General features: G+C 42.1%; 1 protein-coding gene across 6 annotated transcripts in view; it reads right to left on the reverse strand.

Annotated features, from left to right (window-relative positions):
• Positions 1 to 15,721, reverse strand: part of POGZ (pogo transposable element derived with ZNF domain) — a 52,216-nt gene extending 36,495 nt beyond the window's left edge. For 4 of the 6 annotated variants that reach the window (XM_042953978.1, XM_042953977.1, XM_042953975.1 and 1 more), the window contains exon 1: positions 14,491 to 14,946. In XM_042953978.1, the coding sequence (XP_042809912.1) occupies positions 14,491 to 14,744 (254 nt within the window). In that variant the 5' untranslated portion in view covers positions 14,745 to 14,946. Of the gene's footprint in view, positions 1 to 14,490; positions 14,947 to 15,510 lie in introns of those variants that run through there. The other 2 variants (XM_042953976.1, XM_042953979.1) reach the window with 2 other exon arrangements.
• Between the last annotated feature and the right edge of the window lie 629 nt (positions 15,722 to 16,350).

Here is a 16,350-nt window from a genome sequence, read left to right on the forward strand (position 1 = left end):
AAACTATCATTCTACTCACGTTTAACCTCTTTCCACACCAAATCTTTACTTTAACTTCTCATAAGGAAAACAAAAACAAAAACACCTGGATTTTTTTTTCTGTCTCTTCTCTATTACTTTGCTTTAAGTGTATTTCTGACTTGGATACTTCTCACATTAACAAACAAACATGTTGAGATTCAATCCTTACCCAATTTAGGGGCATTTTAATTTCTTCTGAAAAACTGCGAGGCAAAAATGTGAATTTCAGAAAAGGCCAGCACATAGGGAACACAGTGCCACATCAAGAGGAAAATGTGAGATGGACAGAAAATTTGAGAATCATACCAAAACCAAGTGAAAGGGCAAACTTTCATCATATTATAACTGTGAGTCTCTGAATCAAGACTGTTGTGATTCTTTTCTTCTATTTTTTTAAATGTGATATAAATTCAATTAAATACAAAAGTAGAGATGTATCTATCACCCACCTTCAAAAATTATCAACCCAAAATTGTTTTACCTATGCCTCCCTCCTTCATCTTATATTGAAGCTAATCTCTACATTATTCATAAATATTTTGGCATGGACCTCTACAAGATAAGGACCTGAAAGATATAACAAAAGAAAAAAAATAGTACCATTACATGCCTAAAAATTGGTAGTCCCTTAATATCATTCAGTCAACATTCAAATTTCAATTTCTCTCAAATACCATACTTTTTTAAAGTTTGTCTGAATTAGGATCCAAATAAGGTCCATATGTTATGATTACTTGATAAGTTTAAGTCTTTTAATTTATAAATCATTTTTTTTCCCTCCCTTGCCATTTATTTGTTGAAGAACCAGTTCATCTCTTGTAGTTTCTACAACCTGGATATTGTTGATCACATATCCATAGCGTTTACTATATGCCTCTGTCCCCCTGGATATCCTGAAATTGACAGTTGGATCTAGTGGCATGATTATATACAGGATGAACTCTCCCTCCCCCCCAAGACTACTCTTAAGGGTAGAGTTCTCTTCCATCTGGGGGCACGCTCGATGCTGGATCTAATCATTCTAAATCTGTCCTTCCTTCATTTATTAACTAGAACACTTCTATTTAAAAAAACAAAAAGTAGGGGCACCTGGGTGGCTGAGTTGGTTGAGCATTCGACTCTTGATTTTAGCTCAGGTCATGATTTCAGGGTTTTGTGAGTTCCAGTTGACTGTGCAGAGCCCACTTTGGATCCTCTGCCCCCTCTCTCTCTGTCCCTCCCCAACTTGTGCTTGTGCTCTCAAAATAAACTTTAAAAAACAAAAAACCCAAAAAAGCCAAAACATTTATATTATTTGGTTACCCATGGTGCAGTTCACATAGTAAAGTCTTGATTCCTTCTATCTTGCTTTTTTTCCCTTTATTTACCAGTTTTCAAAATAATGATGCAATAGTATTTCACCAAAGTGAACAATAAGCTTGCTCTTAAACTATCATTATGGTATTATATTTTAAATATAATTTACGTGTTTTGGTCTACTGCAGTTATCTTTATTGATACTCAAAAGTGTCCTATTTTGGCCAGTCAAACTTCAGCTAGCTTCCGAGTCCTTCTGACACCTTAGTAAAGTGTCTACTAAAATCCTGGCAATCTAATAGCTCCAGGATCGTTTCACATATTTCCTTCCCCAGACCTAGAATACGCCATTTCTTTAAGGAGCTCTGATTCCTTTTGGTGGGAAATGATGTTCCAAGACCACAGTCTAGGTGCTCGGGACCTTTCTGCTCATTTTATTTTTTAAAAGATTTTTAAAAGTTTATTTATTTAGAGAGAGAGAACGAGTGGGGGAGGGGCAGAGAGAAGGGGGGCAGAGGATCCAAAGCAGGATCTGTGCTGACAGCAGATAGCCTGATGTGGGGCTCAAACTCACAACCCCAAGATCAAGAGCTGCATGCTATTCCAACTGAGCCAGTGAGACGTCCCTCTGCTCACTTTTAATATAAAATTAGGGGCACCTGGGTGGTTTAGGCAGTTAAGTGTGACTCCAGATTTTGGCTCAGGTCATGAGATCACAGTTCATGAGTTCAATCCCCACATCTGGCTCTGCGTGGACAGGTGGAGGCTGCTTGGGATCCCCCCCCGCCCCCGGCTCTCTGTCCCTCTCCTGTTTGCTTGCTCTCTCCCCCTCAAAAAATAAACTACAAAAAAAATTTTTTTAATATAAAATTATCTCCAGGGGCATCTTGGTGCCTCAACTGGTTGAACATTTGACTCTTAATTTTGGCTAAGGTCATGGTCTCACAGTTAGTGGGATCAAGCCCCAGGATCCGCAGTAAGTGTGGAGCCTGACTGGGATTCTCTCTCTCCCTCTCTCTCTGCCCTCCCCTATGTGTTCTCTCTCCCTCTCTCTCTCTCTCTCTCTCTCAGAATGAATAAACATTTTAAAAGGTAAAATAAAATAATCTTCATATCAACCCCCGATTATTAGTCAGCTATCTTCAATCTCACTCCCATGGCATTTGGCAGAAAGTTCCACATCCACAAAGAACATGTTTTAGAAACTAAAAAAATTCTATTTTCTCCTGAAATTCTTTGAGATTTCTCAGTCTTGTAACATATTTACTGAGCAAAAAATTCTCACTAATCTCATTACTTCCACTCTTCCCCTATCCCCAACCCCTTCCCTTCCCCTAACAAGAAGGCTGGACATTTTCCTGAAGGGCAGAATTTACATATACAATTGACCCTTGAACAATATGGGTTTGAGCTGGGCAAGCCTATGTATAGATTTTTTTTTTTTTCAATAAACGTATTGGAAAAGTTTGGAGATTTTGAAAAACCTCACAGATGAACTGTGTAGCCTAGAAATGTCAAAAAACAAAATAAGAAAAAGGTAGCTATGTCTTGAATTCATAAAATATATTTAGATACTCATTTATCATTTACTACCATAAAATATACACAAATTAAAAAAATCAAAATTCATCAAAACTTACACACCTACAGACTGTACATGGTGGCATTTGCAATACAGAAATGTAAACAAACATGCAGTATTAAATAACTGCATTAAATTAACTGTAGTATATATTGTACTACTGTAATAATTTTGTAGCCACCTCCTATTACTAACTGTAGTGAGCTCGAGCATTGTGGTATCCCAATGTCCCCTTAAAACATCACTTGAGCAGCTGATCTCTCCAGTAAATTGTGTTATCACAGTAAAAAGTGATCTCTCACAGTTCTTGCTATTAGCAGTTAAGTTCTTGGGAAGTCAAAAGTTATACGTAGATTTTTGACTGGGGAGGTTATCGGGCTGTTAATATCCATAACCCCCACACCTTTCAAGTGTCAACGGTACTTAAAAATTTTTAAGGACAATCAAAAAGGATACATTTAGTTTAATCAAGTCCTTTTGCAAGCAACTATTTTTTGAAAGACAGTCTTTTTTTTAATGTTTATTTATTTTGAGAGAGAGCAGGTATCCAAAGTGGGGAAGGGATAGAGAAAGAGACAGAGAATCCCAAGCAGGCTCTGTGCAGTCAGCATAGAGCCAGGCACGGGCTCAATCTCATGAACCCATGAGATCATGACCTGAGCCAAAAATCAAGAGTCAGACACTTAACTGAGCCACCAAGGTGCCCCTAAAGACAGTCTTTTCTTGAATGCCAAAACAACGACAGATCACCTCAAAGATATCAAACAAATTTCTTAACTATTCCTAACAAAAACTTTATCCACAGCATATAAGCTCAAATAGCTAGTAAGTTTCTTTTCCAAGGTGGAAGGGGGTGGGAGGTTTAGATAAAGCAAAAGGCCTACAACTTGACTTATAAACAAAGACCTTATTTCTCCCTTCAATAAAATTCCCAAGAGAGATAAAAAATTTCATCATGTCCCACTGTTCTCCAGCATATACCAGGCACACAGTGGGGCCTACCTGTGGAAGAAACTTGGGTTTGACAGCTGTTAAAGGGAAACCAAATCATAAAGGACATCATTAAGGAATCTTCTTCACACATGCCAGTGTATTTTATCCAACTCAATGATACTCAAAAATGGGGACTACTTGCCCTCCAGAAGACATTTGGCAATGTCTACAGAAATTTTTGGTAGACATAACTATAGGTAGGGCTGGGGAGGGCTGCTACGTGCATCCATCTAGTGGGCAGTGGCCAGGGATGCTACTAAACATCCTATAATACACAGGTCAGCTAGGGACTTACCTGCTCTAACACATCAATAGTGCCAAGATTAAGAAACTCTGATCAAATGGAATCCGTACTCTGAAATGGACATTTTTTTCAATGTTTAATTTTATTTTTGAAAGAGAGAGAGAGAGCACGCGCACGCACAAACAGGGGAGGGGCAGAAAGAATGAGAGACAGGATCTGAAGCTAGCTCTGTGCTGAGAGTGGAGAGCCTGATGTGGGGCTCAAACTCACAAACCACGAGATCATGATCTGAGCTGAAGTTGGACACTTAACCGACTGAGTCACCCAGGTGGCCCTGAAGGGGAAAAGTTTTTTAAAGCTATCATCCCACATTCTATGCATAAAGAACTATCATTTCTTGGGTGCCTGAGTGACTCAGTCGGAGCATCTGACTCTTGATTTCGGCTCAGGTCATGATCTCAGGGTCACAGGATCAAACCTGCATCCAGCTCCACACTAAGCGTGGAACCTGCTTAAGATTCTCTATCTCTCCCTCTGCTCCCTCCCCAACCCGTACTCTTTCTCTCTCAAAATAAATAAATAAACATAAAAAAAAAAAAAAAAAAGAAATGGAAATTAGGTTAAAGGACTTTGGGAAATTATATCCACAAAAATTATTCACTAGTCAATACTGACAATAACATACTGATAGTAACCAATAAAATTAATAGTAACCATAATTTTAGAGGATTGACTGTTTTGAGGAGAAATTAGGTACTTGGGCAAGAAAAGAATGGCACAGAAGTTGTCAAATGAATATGAAGATAAAATCAAGTTTCACAGATAGATGATTATAACGTGAAACAAACCTTATAATCATCTCACGAACCATGAGATCATGACTTGAGCCGAAATCAAGAGTTGGATGCTTAACTGACTGAGCCACCCAGGTGCCCCTAATCTCCATTTCTAAATTTCTGGTTTTGACCCCTTTACAATTCCACTATGGTTTGCTTCTGCTAAATATATCTACCCTTCTTGCCTGTCCCAACTTCCAACTCATTTTCTCAGAGGGCAGTGAACCAAAAGGACATGAAGCAAACTTACTTCTGCATTCTTTCTCAAAGTCTTGTTGTTATATTTGAACTGTAAGTTACAAAGGTAGCTCTATTATCTCAAACACCAAAAGTTACGACAGTACTTAAGTTTAAACAGAAAAATGTTAGCAGATAATTCAGACTCTGCCTCTCATCAACTGGTGTAAACAACAAACAAGCCACTGACAATTATGGTTAACCTTAATCAAATCAAGGGGTGCGTGGGTGGCTCAGTTGGTTGAGCATCTGACTTCAGCTCAGGTCATGATCTCATGGTTGGTTTCTAGGTTCAAGCCCATATCGGGCTCTCTCCTGACAGCTCAGAGCCTGGAGCCTGCTTTGGATTCTGTGTCTCCCTTTCTCTCTCTGCCTCTCCCCTATTTGTGCTCACTCACTCGAAAATGAAAAATAAACATTAAAAAACCAAAAAAACCCCAACAAATCAAGTATTTAAATTTAACTTGCAGTTTGTAGGAAACACAGCAATAGAGGAGTAAGTTAAGCAGCCGCACAAGAAAATAATGAGGTAAATCCAGGTGGGACATTCTATAAAGAAATAATCAGACAAATGCAGAATAGAGAACATTCTATAAAAGTAGCAACATGTTCTCTTTAAAAATGTGACACACACCCCAAACTAAATTAGAAGAAACTAGGGGTTGAGGCACCTGGGTGGCTCAGTTGGTTGAGTGTCCAACTCCTGATTTTGGCTCAGGTCAGGATCCCAAAGTCGTGGGATCAGACTGGTGTCAAACTCCATGCTAAATGTGGAGCCTGCTTGAGATTCTCTCTCTCCCTCTTTCTCTCTGCTCCTCTCTCCACCCCCACCTGCACACACACACACACACACACACACTCTCTCTCTAAAATAAAAAAAAAATAAGAAAGAAACTAAAGAGCCATAAGAAAATGCAACACTTGAACCTTTATTGGATTTTGATTCATATAAAAGCTATAAATGACATTTTGGGAACAAATGAAACATTTGAATATATAGACTACATAATATTTGGTAATTACTTTTAGTTTTTAAAAATTTTTAAAATTTCATTTCCAGTATAGTTAACATACAATGTTAGTTTCAGGTCTGCAACAAAGTGATTCAACAATCCTATACTTTACTCAGCACTCATTAAGAGAAATATACTCTTAACAAAAACGATAGGGGTGCCTGAGTGGCTCAGGCAGTTAAGCGTTGGACTCTTGATTTTGGTTCAGGTCATCATCTCAGGGTTGGTGAGTTTGAGCCCTGCATTAGGATCTGCGCTGACAGAACTGCAGAGCCTGCTTGGGATTCTGTCTCTTTCTCTCTCTGTCCCTCCGAGGTCCCTCCCAACTTGGGAATTATTTTTTGAATTTTCTTTAAAAGAACAGTTATGTTAGAGTTATATATGAGAATGTATTTATTCTTAGCAAGTGCCTGAAATATTTAGTGGAAATGTCATGATTTTCAAGTGGCTTAGCAAACATATGCATATTTTAGTGCTTTCTTATAGACATTAGTATGTTAAAACACCACTGTGTCTAGGTAAGAGGTTCACTGTCATACACCTTGTACTCTTTTGCTTTCACGTGCATGACGTTTTCTTCAAAAAAAAAAAAAAACGTTTATTTACTTTTGAGAGACAGAGCGTGAGTAGGGAAGGGGCAGAGAAAGAGGGAGACACAGAATTTTAAGCAGGCTCCAGGCTCTGAGCTGTCAGCACAGAGCCCGACGCGGGGCTCAAACCCACGAACCAGGAGATCATGACCTGGACCGAAGTCAGATGCCCAACCAACTGAGCCACCCAGGCGCCCCCGTGCATGAAATTTTCTTAATAAAAAAGTTGCGGGAAATCAGATGAATAAGGTCTGACAGTCTAATGTAAAACATGACTATACTTGATAACACTGTACCATATCACTGAAATTTGCTGAATAGAACTTAAATGTTCTCACATGCAGAAAAAATAAATGTGAGGTGATGAATGTGTTCATTAACTAGATGGAGAGAATCCTTTTACAATGTACATGAAATCACCATATGTACACTTGAAATATCTTACATTTTGGCAATTATACTTCAATAAGGTTGAAATTAAAAAAAAAAGTTGGGCATAAAAACCACCTATTCTGCCACTATCCTTTTGCCATTTACTAAATCAAACTGGTAGCCTTGTTGATTGAATTTTCTGTTTAACTTGTTCTTATTTATAGGTGCAATTTTCACATAGATTCACATACACACATTTCTTAAAACGTACATAATCAATATAAGAAAAAATGAATTTAAGGTGGATTATGTTGGCTACCAAGGAGGTACTGTAAGAGGAGACAGACTCTGCCATCTTCCATTAAGCCAACCCATTATTTGACATCTTAGTAACCTATTTGGTCTCTGTATTTTACAGCAGTAATTGTAGTGACAACCTAATTTTTGTATACTTAGTAGACTTTACTCAATAATGTGGCTCACACAGGACTATTAGCAATTCCCACAGTCTTTTAAGTCTTTGTCATTCATCTTTCCACCCATAATATGGGTATACCAGACATACCTTTCTAGGGAAAAGTGAACTACACCTTAAGCACTGGCAAATATGGTAATCTATACTCAGATCCTAGCTAATCAGTAAAAGTCTACATAATTGAAAAGATACAAAGAGAATCTTTACAAACAACCTGTTATTTAAAAGTGACAAGGGTGGCTCAAATGGTTAAGCATCCGACTCCTTATTTCCACTCAGGTCATGATCTCACAGTTCCTGGGGGCTTGGTTTGTGGGATCAAGCCCCACGTTGGGCTCCAGCTGAGGCTGCTTGGGATCCTCTCTGCCCCTTCCTCCTTCCCATTCATTCTCTCTCTCTCACACAAAATGAATAAACATTAAAAAAAAAAAACAACTGGCTGGCTCAGTTACTTGAGCGTCTGACTTCGGCTCAGGTCATTATCTCACGGTTCCTTCGTGATTTGAGCCAGCAGTTGGGCTCTGTGCTGACAGCTCAGAGCTTGGAGCCTGCCTCAGATTCTGTGTCTCCCTCTCTCTCTGCCCCCTCCTCTACTTGTGTACACACACACACACACACACACACGCTCTCTCTCAAAAATAAACAAACGTTACAAAAACAAAAATTTTAAGAACATACCCTCTTACTCTTGGGTAAGAAATAATAATCCTCAAAACAACTGGCATCTGTTCTCAAGTTATCTCAATTTTTGTCTAGATTAATTCTAGAAAACCTATAGAGCTGACTACTTAATATGGCTATAAAATTACCGTTAAACCTGTAAGAAGCTTTTATTGTCTTTTGCATGACCGATTTCGTCCCTTACAGAATCTAACAGTTGTAGAACTTCACATATAATATTCACAATGTGTTCCTAAACAGTGTTAATAATCTAACACTCCCAAACACAAAATACTTTCAATTTACCAGGCAGCAAATCTATCAAGAAGCACCCAGATAAGAGCTCTGTGCTCTTTACTAAAACAACAACTAAACAGTAAGTTCTCTATTTTTAAAGGGTTCAATATTCAGGGGTCCCTTTCCCAAGAAGCTTTTCTTGGCTGACAGTTGTGTGACCTATATTCCATTTCTACTCCCTTGATTTCATTTAACTCTTCTAAATACTAGTAATATGTTAGTCTATTTCCCTTTTCTCCTCCTGAGTTATACGTAAAAATGTTTTTTGTGGATATGACTTTATTATCACAAACCCGAATGCCAAGAATCTATCAAAGTCTTATTACATTGATATGATAAAGGCACCAAACAGCTCTAGGGTTTGTAATTTAAATCAGAAATCACCACCTTCAGGGTGCCTGGGTGGTTCAGTCGGTTAAGTCGGTTAAGTCCGGTTAAGTCCGACTCTTGATTTCCGCTATGGCCACAATCTCATGGTTTGTTGGTTCAGGATCCCAGGCCATCAGCCTGGAGCTTGCTTGGGGATTGATTCCCTGCCTCTCAAAATACATAAATAAACTTTAAAAAAAAAAAGCGTCGGGGGTAGCTGGATGGCTCAGTCGGTTAAGCATCCAACTTTGGCTCAGGTCATGATTTCATAGGTTGTGAGTTTGAGCCCCACGTCAGGCTCTGTGCTGACAGCTCAGAGCCTGGAGCCTGCTTCAGAGTCTGTGTCTCCCTCTCTCTCTCTCTGCCCCTCCCCTGCTGTGCTCTCCCTCCCCCTCTCAAAAATAAATAAACTTAAAAAAATAATAATAAAATGAAAAAAAAGAAATCTCCACCCTCAACAGAAAGACATACAGTAAAACCTTGGCTTGCGAGCATAATTTGTTCTGGAAACATGCTTGTAATCCAAAGCACTCGTATATCAAAGCGAAATTTCCCCATAAGAAATAACAGAAACTCAGATGATCCATTCCACACCCAAAAATACTCATGTAAAAATGATTACAATATTGCAATATAAAATAATAAAGAAAATACAAAATATAAAGAAAAGTAAATAAATTAACCTGCACTTACCTTTGAAAACCTTCGTGGCTGGTGTGAGGGAGACAAGAGAGAGGAGGGTTATTGTGTAGGACGACTTTCACTATCACTAATGGAATCACTGCTATGTACTGGCTCAATGCAATCTTTCTCTTTTCGTGCAACTTTAACAAGGAACCTATCCAATGACACTTACTTTTGCCTCCTTTTGAGGATTTCGCGGAAATGTGACATTGCATTGTCGTTAAACAGATTCATCGCTTGCACTGCTACAGCCTTATTCAGGTGGTGCTTTTCTACAAAATTTTGCACTGTTTCCCACATTTTACACATCTCCCTAATCTCATCTGAAGTGAGGGATTCCTCTGCCTTCTTCTCCTCTGCAGACGAGATCTCCTCCATAACCTTTTGCTGTTGCTCGTGATGCAGATCCATCAGTTCATCGGTGGTCAGCTCCTGACCATGTTCCTCCACCAGCTCCTGGATGTCATCCTCGTTCACCTCTAGGCCCATGGTCTTCCCCAAGGACACAATTTCATCGACAACTGGCGCCTCCTGTTCATGAGCAAGCCCCTCTATGTCATGTCCAAGAACACAATCAGGCCACAGTTTTCTCCAAGCAGAACAGAGGGTTCTCTTGGTGACCCCATCCCAGGCTTTATCAATGATCTTAAGGCAGTTCACGATGTGGAAATGATTTTTCCAAAATTCTCGTAGAGTAAGGTTTGTTCTTTCGGTCACCTCAAAGCATTGCTGAAATAGTGCTTTGATGTAAAGCTTTTTAAAGTTTGAAATGACCTGCTGATCCATGGGCTGGAGGATTGGAGTGGTGTTGGGAGGAAGGAACTTGCCCTTAATGAACTCGAATTCCTCCAGTAAGTCGTCCTCAAAGCCTGGAGGATGAGCAGGAGCATTATCCATGACCAGCAAGGCTTTGAGTGGCAGATTCTTTTCTAAAAGGTATTTCTTCACTGCAGGACCAAAGACCTCGTTGATCCACTCAATGAACAACATACGAGTGACCCAGGCCTTGCTGTTGGACCTCCACATAACGTTTAACTGGCTCTTCTGAACCTTGCATTTCTTGAAGGCTCGTGGATTCTCAGAATGATACACAAGCAGGGGCTTGACTTTAAAATCCCCGCTTGCATTAGCACAAAACAAGAGGGTGAGATGGTCTTTCATGGGCTTGTGACCAGGCATTGCATTCTCTTCTTCTGTAATGTAGGTCCTCTTTGGCATCTTTTTCCAAAAAAGCCTCGTCTCATCGCAGTTAAAAACTTGTTCTGGCAGATAACACTCGGAAACCATGAGCTTCTGGAACTCAGTAGCGAATGCCTCAGCTGCCTTAGCGTCCAAACTTGCAGCTTCTCCGTGCTTTGCAACACTACGGATGCCACTTCTCCTCTTAAAGTTATCAAACCATCCCCTGCTTGCCTTGAAGCCTTCTTCTTTTTCTGTTGACGTACCTGGCAGTTTACTTACAAGGTCAGTGTACAAGGCCTTTGCCTTCTCACAGATAAAATTCTCAGTCACAGTATCACCTGCTAGTTGCTTCTCGTTTATCCAAACCAGAAGCAACTTCTCTACATCTTCCAGGACACGTGGCCGTTGCTTTGATATTCTCGTGACTCCTTTTGCTGCATCTAGCCCCCTTATTTCTTCTTTCTTCTTTAATATTGTACAAATGGTCGATGTAGACTTCTTATAAAATCTTGCAATTTCAGCCACACGCATACCTCGTTCATACTTCTTGATGATTTCCTTCTTAACTTCCACTGTAATCATCTCCTTCTTCTTACCACCTTTCTTTTCAACATTTTTCCGCCTGGGGGCCATTGTATACGCTTGCACGGATGTTGACTACAGTACAGTATTAATAAACTCTTGTTACCGTATTTAATGTAATTGGCAATAAGGCAGCAGAGGAAAGGGTCTATATCTGCAGGCAGCCTGACCTAGAATGAAGCAAAGCATTCCTAAGCTTACTCTTGTATGGAAAAGCAAAGGACTGTCCATAGGTGCTTTGAAGTGACAAAACATACACTAGTGCCAGCTGTGGGCACCTTCCAACGTTCTGAAAGATCACTGATTTCTGCCAGATGCTGTGGCCTGAGACCGAGCATCTGGGCATGGGAGACCATCACCCACAAGCCCGTAGAGAAAGAAGAACCACTGGCTCAGCTGTAATCATGTGACATTCAGTGTCACATACTACTTGTATTGCAAGACATCGCTAGTTTATCAAGTTAAAATTTATTGGAAATGTTTGCTCGTCTTGCAGAACACTCGCAGAACAAGTTACTCGCAATCCAAGGTTTTACTTGTATGTAGAATAAAGACTGAAAAGTTACCTGGAATATACTTTAGTACAATACCAGGCGTTATTTTGTAGTTTACACTCATCACCTCAATGAATTCTCACAATTATATGTCCTAAGTACTACATTTTACAGATGAGGTTTAAAAGGAGGTTTAGAGAGATTCAGTAACTTGCCCAAGGTTAAAGTTAGTAGATAACACACCAAGACTCAAATCAAAGTTTTTCTCTAAAATTCTCCCCCAAGCCACTGCCTCTTCCATTACTAACTCCAACACACACCTGTAAATTCTCCAGAAGTTCCTACATTGAGGCAGATTTGGATGATCTCAGAAGCAGAAGCATAGAACAACACCCAGTGATTCTCAAATGTTTTGGTTTCAGGACCGCTTTACATTCTTAAAATTATTGAGGACCTCAAAAAGTTTTTATTTATGTGGATTCTATCTTTTGATATTTACCATGTAAGGCCTTAAAACAAAAAAAGTTAAATACTTATCAACACTCATCAACACAATTAACAATAACAAACCATCACAAGTTAATATAAAGAACATTTTCAATTAGAAGTTATCTTTTTCCCCAAAATAATTAGAAAAGTAATATTGTTTTACATTTTTGCCAATTGTTTAGGTAGAGCTTAATAGAAGGCAGTTGGATTCTCATAGCTGCGTATGCATTCAGTCTGTTTGCTGTATGTTGTTTTCGTTAAGTATACGACTATCTAGCCTCACACAGCAGAAAAAAAGAGAAGTCTTCTGAAAACCTTTTCAGATAGCTGTGTATATTGACACAATACTAAAACTCAAAAAATGGTAGTTTCTCAAATAAGTTACATCTTGGAATCTGAATCCCTATCAACCCACTTTTTGTATTTTCTTACATTAAAATCCACTGATGTACCTTGCATTTTGAAAGGATCATTTACCCATGATATTTTGAAACATCACACATGGGTCACTTGGAAAATACAAATTTACTGAAATGTCCAGGTTCCAAATGTTGACACATTTCACTAGAATTATAAATACAATTTAAAAAATACTTAAAAATCACAGTCATTAACACTGATGCTACAAGAAAAGTCTTTAATGTACTGGGAAGCTGTCAAACCTGAGAGGTCAACTTTTTTAAAAGTTTATTTTGAGACAGAGAAAGATAGGGTACACGCACGAGATGTCAACTTTGAACAAATTCTTATTTTCACGCTCAAATTTTTATCATTGGTAACAAATACTTAGTCAACGGTTTTCCTTGAAGTGACAAGCTCACTTCATTTTCAGAAAATATCTGCCAGGGGCGCCTGGGTGGCTCAGTTGGTCGGACTCTTGATTTCCGCTCAGGTCATAATCCCAGGGTCATGGGATGGGGCCCCACATCAGGCTCTGTGCTGAGCATGGAACCTGCTTAAGATTCTTTCTCCCTCTGCCCCACTCATGCTCAGTCTCTTAAAAAAAAAAAAAAATCTACCAAACATTAAAGTGTGAAAATAACTAGTCAGTCGTTCTTTCAAGTAAAAATGCAGCTCATAACTCAATCTCACAAGTGCTTTTTCTTATGCGAAGGATCATACCTCCTTAGGCCGCAAGTGTCTTTTCTTAAAAAACTAAAAAGACATCCACTCAAGGGTTGAGATTTTTAAATTTATTTTAAAAGCACCTGCAGGACAGGGGCAAACAGAGAGGGCGGCATCCCTGCTGTCCAGGCAGAGTCCCATGCAGGGCTCCAATCACAGGAAGGGTGGGATCATGACCTGAGAAGAAATCAAGACCCCGGCACTTAACGACTGAACCAACCAGGTGCCCCAATTAATAAATCATTTTTACTGCTTCATCAAGGATACTGTCACATGGAATGTCATGCAACTGCCTTGCTTTGTGCTAAGGTACCACCAGCAGTTTTACCCAGCTTTGCTTTTGGACCATCAGTGCAAATGTCACTGAAAAGAAGTGAGTAACATCTTAGTATCACCTATTTTGAAAATAGTTATGACCTCTCAGCTCCCCTGAAAGGCTTTATGCTAAACCAAAATTCTCAATGTGGTAGTTGCCTTAATTAGCCTCAGCTAAAGGACTGTGGGTTAAAAATGTAGAGAAGATGGCACCCCCCATCCCGCCCAAAGAGACTTAGGGATGAGCCCCCCCCCCCCCCAAAAAAAACCCCCAGCACTTTCAGCAATCTCCAAGGTACTTTTTATGCATCCCTAACAAGTGTGCGAACCAGTTGGAATTCAGAGTCCAATTCCCAGGGCCAAGAGCAACCCACGGGTCTGGACATCGGTTTATCAACAAGCAGCCCCCCCCCCCCCCCCCCGCTTCCCCTCTAGCTAGATGGGAATCCTTAGGAAGTAAAACTCCGTTTCTGTGGGGTTTTGAACTGCGGTGGATAGTGTCCAAGAGTGTAGAAGGCTAGGCTACAATCTGCACCAAGAAGGCGGTTGTTCTGAGATAGTACAACGGTCTCCCAATTTCCATCTCGAAAACGAGATTGGGCTAAATGACTTCCAAGACTCTTCTCAGCCCCACCTTTTTCTGAGCTGAGAATGTCCAAATAAGTGAGAAGAAATACGTCCAGTGTTATTAACAGTTTGGGGAAATCCCGCGTCTGACGGGAGGAAATCTGGGTAACTCGCAGAAAGAAGGGAAAGCAGGTGGATCAACGACATCACTCTTTCCAGTAGGTGATGAGAATCTAGAAAAAAATAGTCCCTGGGATAAACATGGCGCCCACCGCGGCAGGATATAAACACCAGAAATAAAGCTATTCCGCCCCATCCCATTTTATAAATCACGGCGCCATCGCAAAAATATTTTAGGTCCGAGGGAGGAGACTTTGTAAACTAACTGCAGTGCACTAAAGCCGAGGATGTACTACTGGACCGAGCAGAGATTACATAACACAAGGGAGCGGCACAGTGATCACTCATTTACTAGCTCGCGCTCAAAAAGAGCACCCCACTCCTTCGCCGGCGGGGACGCGGCGGGAGAACCGAGCGCTACCCAACCCCCCGGGACGTCACCTCGGTGCCGCCTCGACCCCTCGCCCGCCCCTCCCGCCGCGCCCCGGCGTCTCGCAGCCGCCCGCGCCCCCGCCCCCTTCCCCGCGGGCCGCCGCCCGCGCCCGCGCCCGCCCACTCCTCCGAGACGCCTCGCGCCGGGCGTGCGTGTGGACGTCGGATGTGTGCGGGGCCGTGGGGCGCGAGTGCGCGCGCGCGCGCGCCGCGGAGGACGCCGGGGGGCGGGGGCGGCAGGCAGGCAGGGGCCGCCCGGCCCGGCCCGCCGCGCGATTCCCGCGGTTCCGGAGCGCACGCACTCACTCTCGCGCTCGCGCGCCGCACCCCACGCCCGCCGCCGCGGGCCGCGCCGCCACTCGCGGGGGGCGGGGGCGCGCGCCACCGGGCCCCCGCCCCCACCCCTACCCCTCGCGCACCCGCCCCATCCCCCTCTCATTGTCTCGCCTCGGAGCGCCTCGCCGAGCGAAAAGATAACGGAACCCCCGAGAGAAGGGGGTGGGGAGAGAGAAGGCTCGCCCGCTCGCTCACTCACCTCCCGTGGTCGTCGCCGCCGGTAGTCTGACCCGAGGAAGGCGCCGTCGCCTTAAAGGGACCTTGCACCCGGCGCCGGGAGAAGGGGGTGGGAGCAGGGGAGGGGACGGGGGCTTGGGGGAGACGGCTGAGAGGGAACCGTGGAGAGCGCGTCTCCCCGAGGGTGAAAGGAAACCTCCCTCGGGTTCGAGTGATTTGGGGTGGATTTTTTTCCCGAGGGGGGCGGGGGGGCCCCGAGGGAGGGGGGTGGGGGGGCCAAGGAATGCGGCTCCGTGTACGGGAGCTGGCGCGGGGGAGAGAGACGCCGACTCCCCCCACCGACCCTCTCGCCCCGCGGAGGGATACGTCTCGTCACTTCCGCCCTCCCCCTCTCGTGGCCTTTCAATTGGTTGGAGTGCCTGGAACGTCATGAGCTCATCCTAACCCTTGCCCGGGCTTCTTTTCTAGTCAAGTTTGTCTGGGCCTGCAAATAAATAAATAAATAAGATCATTATTATTATTTTTTAATGAAATAAGGAATAATTAGCTTCAGAAGCAACATCTAAATTTTGGTGAGAAAAATGGGATTTCCAGAGAGAATGTTCCCAATTCATTTGCTTGGACTTTCCAAGGAAATTCTGGGAATCTCCCCACTTTCCACTCAAAACTTGTACCTAACCTAGAGGGGACCCTCATACCTCAGGCCAGATGGTGAGGCTCAGTGGCACCAAAACTGTCATTGGAACAAAGGCAGCAAAATGGCACACACTCTTCCTCAAGAGACATTCAGCCAAGGAGCCTTATGGCAGTAGCCTTAAGAGCTTTTAAAAGCTAATTTTACCCTAACCCTTCTGGAGTCTGT

This window comes from Panthera leo, chromosome C1 (genome assembly GCF_018350215.1).
Source record: "Panthera leo isolate Ple1 chromosome C1, P.leo_Ple1_pat1.1, whole genome shotgun sequence".
In the NCBI taxonomy this organism is placed as follows: Eukaryota; Metazoa; Chordata; class Mammalia; order Carnivora; family Felidae; genus Panthera; species Panthera leo.